The sequence below is a fragment of the Globicephala melas genome, chromosome 10, assembly GCF_963455315.2.
Source record: "Globicephala melas chromosome 10, mGloMel1.2, whole genome shotgun sequence".
Lineage (NCBI taxonomy): Eukaryota > Metazoa > Chordata > Mammalia > Artiodactyla > Delphinidae > Globicephala > Globicephala melas.
In genome coordinates, this window is record NC_083323.1 from 37684741 (window position 1) to 37703374 (window position 18634).

Consider the following 18634-nt stretch of genomic DNA (forward strand, 5'->3'; position numbering starts at 1 on the left):
GCCCACCCCTTTGGTGGTGTTGAGTGCAGGGGGCATGCGCAATACCCTGCTTTTGCTCCCAACATCTTGTTTTTGCTCCTGGCTCTTCAGAAGTAGCAATAGGATTTGGTCCTTTTGTTATCTTGTTGTCCGTAATTTGCCCCAACTGTGCATGCATGCAGTTATTTTTGGTCCCTTATAGTTTCTTTGTATTTTGTTGCTGGAGGAGACGTTTGTCCAGGTGCAAGCCCTGCAGCATAGGGTCCCAGTCTCAGGTCCCAGCCTGTCTCAGGATTGGCTGAAAAAAGAGCAGAGAGACTGGGTCATGGAGAGTCGGATAAGATGAGCTGAAGAGTGGTGGGAGCCAGATAGGGCAGATTCCTATAGGTGCTACCAAAAAGGTTATATTTTATTCTAAGTGCAATGGGAATCTCGATGTTGTCCGTCAATTCTGAAATCTGGTATTATGCTAAGAATTTCTGATACCTACTATGGCTAGTCACTAAAAACTGAAGTGTCTTATACTTTTTCTGTTTTAGTGTAGTATTATTATTTTTTCTATATTGAAATTTTCTTACTAAACCCTTAAACCACTTAAATAAGATCTGGCATCTGATAACTTTAGAAGTAGTTTTCTGTCTTTTTATCACTACTTTTAATGGAAATTAGAAACCTTTTACTTTATTGTTAATTGATATTTTCAACATTTCAAATAAGTCATTACATTTCAAGTTCTTATAGTTTCTGAGGAGTTTAAGGATAGTCTAACCATAATATGACCATTTACAATTTGGGGACTCTATTTCATCATCTGTAAAACAGAGATAATACTATCTTTCTCACATGGCTGATCTGAAGATTAAAATAAGAGAAAGTGTGTGAAAGTATCTGCCACTATGGCAGATATCTTTTAAAAGCCCAATAGCTGGGACTTCCCATGTGTTGCAGTAGTTAAGAATCCGCCTGCCAGTGCAGGGAACACGGGTTCAAGCCTTGCTCCGGGAAGATCCCACATGCCGCGAAGCAACTAAGCCCGTGTGCCACAACTATTGAGCCTGTGCTCTAGAGCCCACAGGCCACAACTACTGAGCCCATGTGCCACAACTACTGAAGCCCACGTGCCTAGAGCCCGTGCTCCACAGCAAGAGAAGCCACTGCAATGAGAAGCCCGTGCACAGCAACAAGGAGTAGCCCCCACTCGCCACAATTCGTTGCACAGCAACGAAAACCCAAGACAGCCAAAAATTATAAATAAAATAATTTTAAAAACCCCAATAGCTGCTAACTATTAATTATTATTAACTGTTAATATAAATTTCTTTAAGGCAGGTAATAGTCTCCTTCCTGTCTTACAATTTTCTTGCATGTAGATATAAACTTTCAGCTCAGACTAAGTCATTTCCTCTGCTCTGTTTATTTTCAAGGGACAATAAAAGTCTCTCATTAAATATGCTAATTTCAAAGGCAGTTAGCTCCCACTCATGTGCTGTTGATTATTGGCAAGTCATTGGATTTTTGGGTGTCCTTACATCTGTAAAACTGATGTAATGACAGCATCCTATCTACCTTTCCTAATGAAGGTAAAAGAGAGAATTGATAAATATAGGACTGGCAAAAATATGACTTTATCTTTCCACAAAAATATAGCATTATTGCTGTATATTATTAGTAAACAGCCTTTTCATCAAACCCCCAGATGGATGTCTTCATAGTTCTTGTGGCAGCAAAGTCTTAATTTACAAAAGCAGAAAATGTAAACAGAGTAAGGATCCTTCTATTGGCTGAGAAATAAGCAGTTCACCTTGAAGGAATACAGTGCTTGCCTTCAAGTTCTGTGCTAGGTCACGTTCTGGCATCATTTATGCTTTATGAAACTCATCAAACCCAATTACCAGTTATTGTTTTAACCATTACTGGAGAAACCAATTTCTGTTACCTAAAAGCTATGCTTTATGATTCGATTTAAGCCCAACTTGCTTGAGAAGGACCATTCTTCTAACTTACTAAATGTTGGCCTGGAGACTACTGGTACCAGCCTAAAGCAAAGTCGGAATGTTGTTAATATAACCACAGCTCCATAGGTGTACCCAATGAAATGCAAACCGAGTTAAGTCTCAGAGTTTGTACAGTTTTATAGAATGGATTATGATCTTGTTCCTGATTATACACTCAAAGAAAGAAGACACTGATACAGATGGGAATCAAATAACACTTCATGAGCTGCCTGTGATTACTGGGGGGTTCATGTAACATGCCCAAACTTTAACTCAAATGTTAGTTGCTGAGCCTCAGCTATGGGAAATTCAGTGAGAGAGTCTTAGATGTTGTGGTGCCAGAACCACAGTTTCTAAGTTCAGCCATGGGGTGTGGACAGTTTTAATGCAGTTGCAAAGTGTCTCATATTGAACCATAAGCCTTCCCTCCTTGGTTTGCTCTGTCTTCTCATAGATACAGAATCATTTGTTGGTAACTTTTTTACTGCTGACTTTACTCTGAAATGTAAATTACATTGTAGCCCTTCAGTGGCACCTAAACACTTCTCAGAAGTCGTGTTTTTATTCATAGGTGTGCCTGTTATCACCAACAACTATGCAAATATGGCGTAGCTTAAGACTTAGGAAGGTAACTTTGAATATGAAGCAAGGCACTGAGACTTTACATCCTGGAGTTAAAGTCTGAATATGTTGCAGTTATGTTTTTGACTGAGCATGAATTTAAATCTCTGCAAGGCTGGTATGCACACGATTTGATCTCCTAAAATCAGCCTGAGCCTAGCTTATCACCTAGCACCTGCATCTCAACTCAGCTTTTTAGTTCTGAACTCATCACCACATATGCAGTAGTCAGTACATATTCAGAAATATAGTAAAATGTGACATTAGAAAACTTGAGGATTCTAGACAGTCACTGAGCTTCTACTGCTGAAAGCCAAGGGAGCATGAAGCTGTAATAGATTTGGTTTTGTAAAAGTAGATTTGGCTCCCCTTAGAGTAGGAGAGATAAATTTGACTACAGTGGGGACCAAGAGGAGATTATATAAATGAATGGAGATGACCAAGTGGGAACTGTGGCAATCTAGAGAGGAAATGTCCCAACACAGTTCCAGCCAGTTATTGCCATTGGATAATGTAGACAGTGTTGGCGGACAGTTCAGAATTTTTAAAAATGAGAAACACCTTCTGGCTTTGTAGAGGAGATGATATATAAGTAGAATTTTTAAAGGATAAATAGTAGTTATCTATAGAAATGTCGGTTGATGGAGGGTTACTTCAGGCAGAGGAGACAACATAATGCACAAACGTAAGAAACAGCATGATGTCTGTAGCGAAAGAGTAAGGCAAAGTGTGGTGGGATTGGGTTTGGAGGGGTGGGCGGGGGCCATGTCGTAGTGTGCCCCATAAACCATGATAAGTAGTCTGGACTTACCATTTGAAGGTGGTAGGAAATGGCCAACATAACATGTTTTTTTTTTTGCATTTAGATAAGTTGGTCTGGCAACTGCCAGCATGTGGGAGTGGGAGTATGTGAAGGAGTGGAGAAAAAACTGGACGTGGGGAGATCAACTAGGAAACTCCTAGGAGTTTTGGAGAGACATGATGAACGTCTTGCAAGAAAAGAATTAGGATGGAGAGAAAGGAAGAGATTTCAAAACTATTTTGGAGGTAATGGTACTATAAGCAAGACCTGGCGGTTGACTAGATGTGAGAGGTAAAGGAGAGGGAATTACCAAGGAAGTCCTAAGTTTCTGGCATGGTTCCTGCCTCTTGTGGATACAGGAGAAAAGATGTTTCAGGCTGAGCTCTCAGGAGGACTCGGTGATGTCAGATCAGAGACGGGAGCCCACAGGCATCATGGACAAATGTAGAGAAAACTGCATTTCGGGGCCTAAGAGTGCAGTTCCACTTGGTGATGGTCCAAAACGTGTTCCAGTGACTTGGCAATTAAAAAAAAAAAAAAAAGTGTTTCAGGCAAGAAAGTGAGGTGCCCATTACTTAGCAAATTGTGGTGTCTGCAGGTCATCCATGTGAAAGTATACAAAATAGAATGATTTCATCTGGTTTTGGAGAGGGCATAGGTTTTAGGCTGCAGGTAATTTTAAATGAATTAACTGAGTTCTAGCAAACTGGCAGCATTTTAAAGTAGAAAACTTTATTTTTTAAAAAAATTCTGCTTCGTAAACTTTTCACTGAATTAATTTGTCTTAATCAGAGTTTCTCAACCTTAGAACAGTTGATATTGTAAACTGGATAAGTCTTTGTTGGAGAGGCTGTTCTGTCTATTGTAGGATGTTTGGCCGGCATTCCTGGCCAGTCACACTCCCCGCCTCCAGCGGTGACCAACAAAAGTGTCTCCAGACATCGCCAGCTCTCCCCTGAGGGGTGAAATCATGCCTGGTTGAGAACCATTTTCTTAAACTAAACTGGTCTAATTTCAAGGAGACTGATACAAACCAAATATTAGGTGCACCATTAAAATCTAAATTGCATACATTATACACTGTATGGTGCATATGAATAGAATGGACTTCTACCAAATCATAGCATGCGCGGAATTTCACAAATGAGGCCAATTCTTGAAAAGAGACTTTATCTAAGGCTTGTCTCTGAATTGAGGATCTGTGAGGAGGAGCCCTGCAGTTGACCCTAATTACCTTCTATAACAAAGGCAAGGAGATTGACCGCTCACCATTATTGAACCTGTCTCTACAGGCAAACAGTATTTTAAGAATACCACTTTAAAGGCTTCAATCAGACTGCCAAAAAAGAATTATTAACCACGTGCCATGTGCTTGGCACTGGGAAAGGGAAAGTTTAAACAAATCATAGCTCATACCCTAAAGGAGCTCACTTCTACCTAATTCTCCTAGAAACATCAAGTTAAGTTTTTCATAAATAGACAGGACCACATTACTTATAATTGGCCTGAGCTGTAGGTTTGGGTGATTTGGAGAAATTGTGTGTCAATATGTCATAAACAGAAATATGCTAAGGCCTTGCCACTTTTCTCTTCTGCCTAAGTCTAGAAGGCACAGTATCTATTTGACTACTCAATAAAGTCTAAAAGTGAGGTCTTCAGGGTACCAGAGCCCTCTGAGTTTTACAACAGATCTGAAATAAGGCTGGCCACAAGGCTAGGAGTGGGACAGCTGCTAATCCTGAAATTCTCTTTATTGTTGTGCCCATGATCTGTTTAAATTTTTTTAAAGTTTATATTAAATGATCATTATTATGTTGCTCTTCACTCTTATACAATGTTAGAAGCAATTTTAAATATTACTGACCAGGATGTAGTAATTTCTAGCTAATTACCACAGGGACCCATTGCACACATCATTTCACATGGGTCCTGTTTTTTTGGATGCAGTTGGCAGGAGGGATAATGCAAAGCTGTCTGATGCTAGTTATCAGATCACACATCATTTTATGGTGTCAACATCTGTAGGTATTAAGATATGTTTTCCTTCAGTTGCATTGAATATAATTTTGCACATATTTTGAGGGTTCCACAAAGTACCCCAATCACTTAAACCTGCTTGGCCTCTAATAAATTTATTTAATTTTTAAGGAAATCATCGAGAGTTTAATTATGTGGAATTTTTTAGTAAGCATGTTTGATTATTCTGTGAAGGAAACAAGTCAAATATAGTCATTAAAATTCCCTCTGACGCACTTTCAATTATTTATAGGAACGTGGGTAACCTAAGCTGAACTTTTAGCTTTACCTCTCTTCGTTGTGTTACTCTTCCTAGATCAAACCATGATCACCTGCTCAGCTACTCCACCAAACCCTAAGTTTGAGAGCTACTAAATAGGGCAGTATATTGACAAAATATACATAAATGCCCTGTATCTGGAGCACATATGTGGCCAAACGAGGTTGTAGAACATTACCTGGACATAGTTTTAACATGCATTCATTCATTCAAAAAGTATTTATTATTAACCATAATAAAGATTAAGGAGGATAGGGGGTGTCAGGGTAGAGAGAGGAGTGTGCGCTGCTGGGCAGAGTAACCTCCGTGAGAAGGTGGTATTTGAGAAGAGGAATCAAGGAGATGAGGCGGGGGGGGGCCGCATGAGTATCTAGGGAGGAACATTCCAGGCAGAGGAAAGAATCAATGCAAAGTCCCTAAGATGGAAGAGTACTGGCATGTTGGAGAAGAAACAAAGAAGGTAGAGGTGAATTTGGCAGTAGCAGCTCACAGTTTTAATTTTTAAAGTTTTTGCTAATTAAAAATATGCAACTTTTCAAAAATGTATCTTCTATTCAATGTATATGCCACTATATTAATGGTAGTTTGAAAATCCCCAAACACTAGGTGTAGAAATAAAGCAGGCAGCCCTTTAAGTGTAGTAACAAAATTGACTTTTCTGTAGTAACAGAAAAGCCTTCCTTTGAGAGCTTACAGGCCAGGCATTTCCTAAGCACTCTAAATGCACTGGGCAAATTAACTCTCACAGACTAATTCAGTGTAATTTATGGAGTTTACGAAGCAATCTGGTAACTTCTCTGAACCTTAGTTTCCTCACTGCTAAGAGATGGTAATAATAGTGGCTACCTTGTTTTTATGTTTTGGTGTTCAAGTGGCATAACATAGTTCCTGACACGTAGTAGGTACTATATAAATTATTTAAATTAATTAATTAAATAATTATAAATTATTTATTTACTATATAAATTAATTGTGTTGATTGTTACTAGTTCATAATTAAGAGGGCAGCCATTGGTTTAAATAAGAAATCATTATGTTTTCTCTGAGAAGTGACAACATCGTTAAGTTACAAGTTTGTTGATGAACATTAATCAATCCATAAAACTTAGATAATTATTCATTCATTCATTTGGCAAAATATTATTGGGCCTGGTATTGTCTTAGTCACCAGTGAAATAAAAAATAAAACCCCCTGATTTCACGCTTACAGGTATGGGGAGGAAATAGGGAAGAAGACGATCTTTGCAACATAGGCTATTTTGTAAATAAGGATAAGTATGGGGTTCCATGGGAGATCATAACAGGGGCATCTAACCCAGGCATGGGAGGGCCAGAGGTGGTTCCTTCTGTGAAGAAAACTCATAGGCAAGTAGGTGCTGGGTAGGTGGATGGAGGCAGCAAGGAGCATGAAAGGGCCACCTCAGAGTAAACCATGCTAGAGTCCAGACACGAGAGAACATGGCCAGGCCAGTTCTTCCATTTGGACCCTTAAGAGTTGGCAAATGAGGCTAAAAATGTAAGCAGGGCCTAGATTGTAATGAGGCACACTGGACTGCAAAGCTAGGGCCGTATCTGAGCAATATGGGGATTTAGACGGATTTTAAGCAAGAGAGTGATACGATCAAGTATGCATTATAGAAAGACTGCCGTGATTGCAATGTGAAGAGTGGTCTAGAAGGGGCTGGAATTTGAGGCAGGGTAACCAGGGGTAGATATAACTTAATGTTTTAATGAGAGAAGAAACAGATCTCATGATGAACCTGTTATGTAGGGAACAGCTATGTTTCTTTGTTACAATACATTGTTATTTGGGGAAATGGGAGGAGAGGATCAATAATAATCGTACTAAAGGAGAAATATAAAACCAACTCATTTCATTTTCAAAAGAATTTCTAGGTCGACTGATTCGTAACTCTCTCTGGGATCTCACATCTGTCAGCCTCGAAATCACTGCAGTTTTTCATCTTAGGAGCCATTAGTGAAAAACAAAAATTCGAACATGCGGTGTTTCATAATTCTTCTTCACCAGTTCTTAGTCAAACATCATCCTCAATTTATATCATTCACACTTAAACATGAATGATCTAGCAGGTCATGTAACTGAAGCTAGCATGGACAAATAAACAACCAAGAGTTAACGGAGGAAAGGAAAACTCAGGTTTCAGCAAATTAACGATGCCAGGAGAAAAAGCGTTCGGTCATGATTGAATGGAATTTTGGTGGCCTTCCCTTATAATTGGGGTTTTGAAGCTCCCACAAACCACACTTCTACGTCCATAATTTCTGAGGTAATGTAGCTAAAACCCCTTCATTTCACCTAAGTGGCCCAGGCAATTGCAGGTATGATTTATTTTTTGCTCAAATTACCTCAAAGCTGTGCCTCAAAGCACTTTGAAAACAAAATTATCCTTTGTCCCACCTTCTTCAGTTTATTCTAGAATGACTCACTTTCCTCATGTTGATTCTGGGCTACAGTAGTTATACAAGAAATATGTGAATGCATCCTTATAAAATTTCCAAAGAATTGAATGTTAAAAAACTGGTCAGATTTTTTTTAAAAGCCTCTTTAATCATTTTCCTCACCATCACTCCATTCCAGTTCCTTCCTCTCCCCGCCTGAGGAAACACTATGATGGTGGGTATTTACCCAAGTGTTTTCCTTTGCACGCAAGTACACACACACACACACACACACACACACACACATATTCAATTATTTGTTTATTTATTTTTAGATATAAAGTGTATGAGACAATATAGAGCCGTGATTAAGAGGCCAGGCTTAGAGACAGATTTGTTACCCGTTAATGGTGCGCCCATGGAAACTTACTGTTCTTCAGTTTCCTCATATATAAAATTGGGATGATAACGTTACATACCTCACACCAGGTATGTAGGAAGAGTCACTATTTTGATAAATTTAAAGCACTTAGAACAGTACCTGATAGTAAACACTCAATGAATGTTAGTCATTATTTTAAGTTTTTAAAATACACTAATATTTTCATATATACTTATTTTTCTATGACTTGCTTTCTCAGAACTATGTCTTGGATATCTTGTCTTCTCAGTACATACTTATGTTTTTTAATCTGCTGTATAGTATTCCATGGTATGTGGGTACCAGAGTTCATTCAACCATTCCCCTGTTGATGGACATTTAGCATGTTACCCAATTGTTTTTTTGTTTTGTTTTGTTTCATTTTGTTATTGTGAACACTGCTTCAATGAAAATCTTTATGTATATGAATGACTATTTTTCTAGGGTGAATACTGATAGGTGGCAAACCAGGTTAGGAGCACATGGGCACACTTTATTTTAATAGATGCTGCCAAATTGACCTCCAGCTTCTATTGCCAATTGTATGAGAATAAAAATTTCCACCAAATCCTTGGCAATAGTTACCAATTTTTAAAAATAAGTGAACAATGTTTATTCCATTCTGGATTTAATCTGCATCTCTCTAACTAATATTAAAGTTGAACATCGTTTACCTGAGAACTTTATGAGAGGGAACTAGTCATACAAAATCCTGGCAGGAATGAACCAGGCATGTATAATACAAAAAAGAACTCCAGTGTAATTTGGGGTTTGAATGAGAGGGAGAGTCTTAGAAGGTGGAGTTGGAGAGGCCAGCTGGGAGCGGAGAGTAAAGGTCCTTACAGGCCATTGTAAGGTGTTTACACTTAATTTTGAGCAAGAAAATAACATATTAGAGAATAAGTGCTATTTGGAATGGACTTTGAATGATGAGTGGAGCTTTCCTAAGACAGGAGAAGGAGGAAGAACCATCTAGTCTGAGGGAATAAAACTGAGAGATTACGGAAACACGAAAATATGTGGTAAAATCAAAAGCATGGTGCTCATATGTTGAAGCTGAATATAAGGAAATAGAGTTGGACCTGCCTGTGTGATGGAAGTGCTTTGCATGACACAGGATACTTTTATTTTCATTTCTAGAAAATGGGGAAATATTCATGGGGTAAGGGGACACTCATTTATTGGGTGCATTCTGTGGGCCAGGTGTAGCACTTGGCACTTTACATGGGTAGTTCATTAAATTTTAAATGACATCTTTAAAGGAAATGTTATTCACATTGTTTTGCATGTTGGGAACTGGGCCTGAGGAAATGAAATAACTTTCCCTACAGTATACAGCTGGCAATCTTTGGGCCTATCCTTCAAAGCCAGCACTCACCAGATTGGGTGGGTACTATGCACTGTGCTGGGTCCTGCCTGGGAAGAAACAATCAATGTAGCTCAGTAGCCCCTGCCTTCAAGGACAGGGTCTACCAGAACTGTGTTCTTTCTGCCTTTCACTAGATTGTCAGCAAGGACACAGGAAGACCAAGTGACTCAGGCTAGAATCTGGAGAAGAATTTAGACAAGAGAGAAACTAGAGGATATTTTATAATGGTAAGAAATAAGAGGGAGGAGAGGATGAGATGAGTTGGTAAATGGGGAATAAATATCAACCAGTATCCATGGTTAATTGGATGTGGGTTGAGGGGAGAGTTAGCAACATACCCTGGATGCCTAGTTTGGGTGGCTGCATGGCTAGTGATAGCAGGAGCCAGAGGGGAGGGGTGAAAAGAATCTTTGGGGATTAGAGCCAGTTAGAACATTTAAAATAAGTACAGTTTTATTTTGTTGAATTACCAGAAAAATCTTAGTATAAGTCACTGGTGACAAATCCACAGAATATTCTGTGGTGTGCTTTTTTTTTTTTTTGGCGTTCTGCGGGCCTCTCACTGTTGTGGCCTCTCCCATTGTGGAGCACAGGCTCCGGACGCGCAGGCTCAGCGGCCATGGCTCACGGGCCCAGCCGCTCCGCGGCATGTGGGATCCTCCCGGACTGGGGCACGAACCCACGTCCCCTGCATCGGCAGGCGGACTCTCAACCACTGCACCACCAGGGAAGCCCCTGTGGTGTGCTTTTAATTGGAAAAGACATTTATATGTAGAGCCAGTGAGATATTTGACAGTAAAACCTGAAATATCCCTTAAATTTTCACTCCTTCTCCTACAAGAAGGCATCTGTAATCTTGAGTCTCTGTAATTAAATTAAGCATTATAGCTATTATTACTGTACATTATTCATGGTACAAAGCAACATAAAAGTCCCTGCTGCTTTACACTGTACAGGAAACACATTTGACAGCTCTGGACTCGACAACTTCTGCCTAGATTTGTTGTGTTTCTCCTTTATGCTTTATATAATTGGTAGGGCTTCTAGGATTCTAAGACAGGTTAAATAATAAAGGGTACCCTTTGAAGGGTTTGGGTGAATAATTTCAGAGACCTGTTATTGTCTCCATTGATACCCCTTAGAAAACAACGGTCTCTCTGAGATCACTAGAGTAAGATACTGAAGGAAAAAAGAAAACTATTCTGGTTGACAGAATCCTGATGCCATTGCAGCATAATACAAGCTGACATCTAGGGAGAGGAGATGGGATGATGTATGCCACGCTTAGTGAAAGGGAGACTTCCCATAAACTCCCTATAGGCTAAGCCTTTTTCTAGGTTGCAAAGTCTTTCAAAGAACCTTCCAGTGTTCATCCTGTCTGCATCACATCATAACCCGCCTGCCATAAAAATCAGTGGAGACTATCTGAAGGATGGGCTTTGGTATTTGTCCTCGGGGATCCAACCAGTGTCCAGGTATGCAGGCCTGGTTCATCAGTTTAAAAGCCGCACCTGAATCTGGATACTCCTCCTAAACTAGCTTTGCCATTTAAGCCAGGCTCCATCATCCTTGGGATTCTACAGTACCAGAAGGAGATAATGCTCCGTGGTACTAGACCTGTCTTTAGGGTGTTGGCAGGGTTTCAGAGTGAGCAAAAATGACTCCCCCGCCCTCGAACCTATTCTTCCAAACCTTTCTCTTAACTCAGATCCCTCCTTCCCTTCCCTTTCCTCTCCTCATGCTGCCCTTTGGTGTTCAACAGACCCATCCTTCTTTGATAAAATTGCTCCCCCCTATGTCCACTGAAAATTCAAATTCCACAAGGGCTACTGCAAAAACAAACATTTACTGAAGATATATCTTGTACCAAGCACTACTATGCATTCTTCAATCTTTACATTTTCCTGCATCTTAGTCAGTGACCAACTGTCTAGGTTTGCCCAGGACTGAGGTATTTTCTGGGACTTTCAGTCCTAAAACCAGGACAGTGTCCATCGGAGACCTGAGACACAAAGAGGTGAGGTCATTCTCTAAAGGTCACACTCTTCGACAGTGATTTGTTATGACTCAAACCGGGATCCTCCTAATCCGAATCCCTGGCCTTTCTGCCCCGTCACACTGGCTGTACCCAGGGTTGGTCTGACGATTTGATTAGGAACCACACTAGATTTTAGTGACTGAGATGTATTTGCATGTTTAAGTGGAGCTGTAATGGTAGCACGTATGGGTATGAGGGAGGGGATTCTTGGTGGGTATGTCATCACCTCCACAACCCCCCTCTCAGGCCAAACCAGACCTGGAAGCAAATATCAAGAGTCGGCAATTTTGATATTCCTGCTTCTGGACGTTTGCGAGAGGCTCTGCTCCGGGGGGGGGTTAGTGTCACAGAGTGTCACGGCTTGGGAGAGTGTGGGTGGGCAGAGCACGTATTTTGGAAGCACAGATCAGCGTGAATCCTGATTGGAAGTGTACCCTGGAACTCGGCTTCCTGGGTGAAACCTACCCCTCAAAAATTAACAGACCGATTTCAAGATCTCATTTTCTAGGAATATTTTTCCACACAGCTTTGTTCTGGTTCCAGATGTCTAGTGTTCACATTTGTACTCTTGAAGATGGCTGTATGTGTGTGTATGCGTATACGTGTGTGCATGTGTGTGCATGTGTATATATGTTTATTGAGTGTATATGTATAGGTATACATGTATGTGTGTGCATGTGTGTGTTGTATTTATCCCAACAACCGTCAGGACTTCTTTTGCCTCCTGTCGGTGCCAGAACATTGAGGGTTAAGCAGAGTTACTATAAAGCATTACAACTGACATGTAGTAGCTGTATTTGTTTCCAGTTTTAGGCTCCGGATCTGAAAAGGTGGGCTCAGATCAACCACCTGTTAGATCTGTGATTTCTGGTGCTGATTTTTTTCTTAAAGCTTTTGCTTGCTTTAAATTTGCCCCTGGGCCGACTGCTAGTGCTCTGCATTCTCTACTTCCATGGTTCAAAAAATTTTATATGTATAACTACTCTCACAGGATAAACGTGTGTAATTACATACACTTTTTTCCCCCATTAACCTCTTTGCTCTCTTGTCGTGTTTGGCTATTTGATGGTTTTCCCCTCTCAAGTTTGCTCACATTATGCATGCTCCTATCAAGAGAATTTCCTGCACGCTCTTCCTTTCCCTAACAAAGTCTGGCACCGTGGAGGGACTGAGAGAGCAGTTTTTCATGAATAAATGATGATCATTTGTAATTAGCATATCAACTGTATGTATGGAAATGATGCTTCTAAATTACTTGACTGTGATTAGAAGCAGTTGATTTACCTAAGTAGTTTCAAACCTTCCAACAAACTCCATACATAATTAATTTAGTAAATACATTTTCTTTGGCTTCCTAGATAATATAAAAGAAACTTCTACCTATTCCAAAGGCAAATTATATTTTGTTGTTGCTGTTATTGTCCTTAAGCACCTGAAGCCCTACAGTGACATGATCACCCAGGAAACAGTTCAACAAACAGCTCACATTTTTTGGACCCTTTTAAAGTGTCAGGTGCTCTTCCAAGTGCCTTGTGTATATTATCAATAAATGTAATGCCCATAATGATTCTATAAAGTAAACACTCTATGATACCCTTTTTACAGATGAGAAAATTGAGGCGTGGGGATGCTAAGCAGCTTGTCTGAGCTCACAAAGCTGCTAAGTTAAGAAGCTCAAATTCAAACTTGGGCAGTACTGGCTCCTTAGCAGCCGCATAGCACAGGGAGATCAGCTCGGTGCTTTGTGACCACCTAGAGGGGTGGGATAGGGAAGGTGGGAGGGAGACGCAAGAGGGAGGAGATATGGGGATATATGTATATGTACAGCTGATTCACTCTGTTATAAAGCAGAAACTAACACACCACTGTAAAGCAATTATACTCCAATAAAGATGTTAAAAATATATATATATAAATGTGTGTGTGTGTGTGTGTATGGCTTATTCATTGACTATTTATTGAGCACACAATAGATGCTGGGCACAGAGATAAATAAGACTCATCTTGCCCTCGGACAGTCTAGTGACAGCAGAATGGTTGAAAACTAATAAATTACAGTGCACTGAAATAGATATTAGCATTTAGGCAGGAACAAAGTACTATGGGAGAGAATTAGCATATTTTTTCCAGAGGATAAATGTACTACTTTTTATACTTGCCACTTTTCTTCAGGAAAAGAGAATACATTTAGAACAGGATATTAACATATTTGAGAAAAGGAGAGGATCAAAGAGTCATAAAGGTTTTTTTCTGAATATATCCTATAACCTGTGTGGAGATAGTTCATTTTTTTTTTAAACATCTTTATTGGAGTATAATTGCTTTACAACGGTGTGTTAGTTTCTGCTTTATAACAAAGTGAATCAGCTATACATATACATATATCCCCATATCTCTTCCCTCTTGCGTCTCCCTCCCACCCTCCCTATTCCACCCCTCTAGGGGGTCACAAACCACTGAGCAGATCTCCCTGTGCTATGCAGCTGCTTCCCACTAGCTATCTATTTTACATTTGGTAGTGTATATATGTCCATGCCACACTGTCACTTTGTCCCAGCTTACCCTTCCCCCCTCCCCACGTCCTCAAGTCCATTCTCTACATCTTCATTCCTTCCTGTCCTGCCCCTAGGTTCTTCATAACCTTTTTTTTTTTTTTTTAGATTCCATATATATGTGTTAGCATACGGTATTTGTTTTTCTCTTTCTGCCTTACTTCACTCTGTATGACAGACTCTAGGTCCATCCACCTCACTGCAAATAACTCAATTTTGTTTGATAGTCCATTCTGAATTAAACATCCAGTCCATATGGTTTTTTTTTAATGACCAAAAATGCTGACTACAGAGCTACACCAAGGCAAAATCGTAAGATTTCCCTCACCTATCCAGCCCTCTTTCCTGGAGTAACATAGTAAAGACACTCCTAAGATGGCATTTACTATTTGCGGTGGTTATAGTCTAGGGCACTATGTCTAAACACTAATCTGCACATCAGTGGCTGGCTGGCTGTATCAGAGTTTTATAATGTCACATGTTCCTAGCTCGTATTGCTGTGGACCTTGATATGGCAAGTCTGGGATACAGCCTAGGTCTCTATATTTTAAAAGTGTTTAAGTTGATTTCTGTGTACATCCAGGTTCAAAAACAACTGGTCTGAAAATACCCGTGAATAGGAGAACCACTGATATGCTATTTACTTTCTCTTTATTATCTTATTTAAGGCTATGGATTAGTAGGTAAGAGCCTAGTCTCTGGAAACAGATCTCAGTTAAGTTCCATCTGACTAGCTGGGGACTTGGGACAGATTTCTTAAGCTCTCCATTACCTCTCCATTACAAAGCAGCTAACAGCGCCTTGCACTCAATAAGTGCTCAATGAATGTTAGAGTATACACACACACCCCACACACACACCCACACACACACCCACATTTATTATGTATAGACACACACACTCTTAAAATAATATCAAAACGCCTTCATGGACTAAAAGCAAAACTATCATAAGAACAAAATGAACAGTCACAATTACCTTCGTGGGAAAGGAGTAGGTCTGTCTTTGGCTATACTGGGCCTTTTCAAAGTTGAGAATAATAACCCACTAATAGTGAGCATAGAGTCTTATTCTGCTTCTTCACTGGCCAACTCATACACTTTAGAGCTAGGAGTTGACACATCCTTGTCATTAGTTTCTATCCTTTCACATCATGTAAAAACCGACCCACCATTATCTAAATTAGTTAATCTAAAAAAGCAGAATGAGGCTGTTGAAAGAGCAGTCATTAAGAATAATGAGTTCTAATCCAGCACTGCAACTAACATATTGATCAAATGGACCAAGTCACAGCCACTCTTGGTCTTTACTTCCTTATGTATTAAGGTACAAGGAGATAAACAAGGTTGCTTCTAAGGGCCTTTGCAGGTATGATATTCTGAGTTTGTGAGCTACTTAATTGTACTAACATATCATAACTCAATATCCTTGATTTCATTTTATTTCCTGATAACATTATTTGGTCCTTAATCCAAAAGAATGACTGATGCATTTAGGAGCCTATGCATAAACCTGGCTCTAGATACTCCTACAGTAACTGAGAGGTATAGCCAACTCTCGGTTATCCAACAAAGTGTTTAAGCAGCTTATCAGCAAGCTGGGTCAGGATTATGTCCATGTAATCCTCACAGAGAAAGAACCACATGCACATGAAGACCTGGGCATGGGCCATTGGGCAACTGATTGTGCACAGATATTGAGATCCCTTTCCAGGGCAGGCATCTCTTCTGTCTGAGGTCTAGCCAAGGTCAAAATTTAACAACTGGTTTTTCTATAACAGGGGGGAGAGCACATATTGTGAGCCAATTCATGTATGCAGTGTAATCCAAAGTTCTCTCTTATTAGAGGGGATTCTTAATCAACCAAGATACTGAGTGTACCAAGAAATAGCAGCCATTTTGATAACTCATATTGTGTGGGGGGAAAAAAAAACTACTGAAAAATCAGAATGCAACAATGTTTAAAAGTTGGTTCATTTATCAGCCACTGACTTGCCAAATTTGCATCAAAGTAACTAACTTTAAAATTTCCCACAGCTTACTACTACTACATGAGATTACTAATGAAACAAGTATGTGTCTGGTTATTTACTGAGATCATTTTTCCCAGCTTCCTGAATGAAAATATATTCCTTTATAAACATTTTAGAAGATCCAGTTCTTACGGTTTTTCTTCAGTTTAGTATTTTATTAGTTTGTATTTATGCATTTGGAAATGGTAATATTAATAAAACCACTTGAACTCTGCTTTTCATTTGGATTTCTATCTGTGTTTTTTAAAAATTTAGCAGCGGAAAGAAATATTTTCAGGATGGGAATGTCCATTCTTCCTGTGCATTTTAATTTACTTTGGTAAAGGCTCGTGGCAGGACTAGGCACTACTATGGAGTAGGTAATATTTCTCTTTAGGGGCTTTTCTTTTTTCAGACCACTTCTCTTTGGTCTAAGTTTCCTGGATACCTAGTATACCCCCATGCCTTCCCCACCACCCCTCACCTCCTTAATGACATCCAACTTTTACCAGATGTCTGTTGGAAAGCCTTGTTAAATTAACCCATGCTAATGACTTCCTCAAATTGCAATAGGTACAATAAACTCTTAAAGCAATAGGTACAATAAACTCTTAAAACTACAGAATTTCTTTTAGAAAGTATAGAAAGCTCTTATGGAAAGTATAAAGTTCAGGGTTTTTTAATAGAGGAGGGAATTTCACTTTGAAATTGGAAGTTTTCCTTGGTCTCCTCAAATCACATAAGGGCCACGTTTTCATCCTATGTGAAAAGCTGGTGTTACAGGTTTTCAGTGACTGCTCAAACTGAGCTAATTGTTATAAAGGACAATTCCTGAATCAGGAGGGTGTGTGTGTGTGTGTGTGTGTGTACACATATCTATATCTGTAATAGAAATCTTAACTGTTTACAAATAAACTATTATATTTCAAAACATGTTTTAAATATTTAGCTTGAAATGAGGCATAGTTTCATTAAGAGTGAGAGAGACTAAGTCAAAAGTAGGAATAAATGATAAACTTTCAGGGCTAAGGGAATACCTGCTGACAGGTGTTTGTTCCTCAGCGTGTATACCCTAACTGATCAGATAGCTTTTTCTATGCATGGAACAGGAAAGGTTGTCTGCTTTTTTGTTCTTACTTTAAAAGGGAGAGAAAGGAGAGAAAGCTGCTTTATTCTTATTAAAAAGTTATACTGAAGGACTAAAAGCACTCCAGAGATAAATTATAGCTTAAGACAAACATATGCCCCCCAAAGTATTTATAAAGTAGGCAAAGCCAGTGGAAAAAGAGAGCCACCCAGAATAATCCTCAAGATTTTTCTGAAAACAATTTTAAAAACAAAGTTATTGAGTGTTTGAAATGATAGTCTTATAAACATGCTTATATTTCTTCAAATCTCTGAGTTACCTCTTAGTTTCTGTTATACTGCTTAATCATGTGATTTGTATTATTTTTAACACAGCATTTTTAGTAGTAGAAATGAAGAAGTGTGACACTGCCCAGATCCCATGTGGGTTCTGTGCCCTGGTGGGAAAGACAGAGTGAAAAGGTAGAGTCAGACTAGGAGACCCGTTAACTCTGCCGAGCCCGAAAGAATCTGAGTCACCGTCTAAACCAAAGATAGAGCACTGAGGCAAAAATCTGGATTCAAAGACCATGGAGTCTGCTTTTTTTTTTTTTTTTTTTGCGGTACGCGGGCCTCTCACTGTTGTGGCCTCTCCCATTGCGGAGCACAGGCTCCGGACGCGCAGGCTCAGCGGCCATGGCTCACGGGCCCAGCCGCTCCGCGGCACGTGAGATCCTCCCGGACTGGGGCACAAACCCGCGTCCCCTGCAACGGCAGGCGGACTCTCAACCACTGCACCACCAGGGAAGCCCCCGTGAGATCTGCCTTTTATCAGTTGCTAACTGTATTGCGGAGAGCAGCGCTGGGGGTGAGAGAGGTAATCCTGCCAGTTCTGCAGGGCTGAGTATGGCACACCAGCCGTGTTTCTCAGCCATTCTCTATGGTGAGAGCCTGATGGTCCCACGTATTAGTCCCACAGCCCTCCTGTGGCAACTCTAAATAGTAGGCAGAGTGCCTAAACTGGGATAATGGGCCTCCAAAGGTCCGGCCTAGAATTTCCAACCCTATTAAATGAAAGCAAATAGA

The 18634-nt window shown here is 39.9% G+C and overlaps 1 protein-coding gene across 7 annotated transcripts in view; it reads left to right on the plus strand.

Annotated features, from left to right (window-relative positions):
• The window catches only part of LIN7A (lin-7 homolog A, crumbs cell polarity complex component), a 392447-nt gene that overhangs the window by 211640 nt on the left and 162173 nt on the right, over positions 1-18634 (plus strand). Inside the window, exon 12 of one of the 7 annotated variants that reach the window (XM_060306831.2) lies at positions 3461-3641. The exons of the other annotated variants lie outside the window; for them this stretch is intronic. Coding sequence (XP_060162814.1) covers positions 3461-3641 — 181 coding nt within the window. The remainder of the gene's footprint in view (positions 1-3460; positions 3642-18634) is intronic. 7 annotated transcript variants of the gene reach the window in all.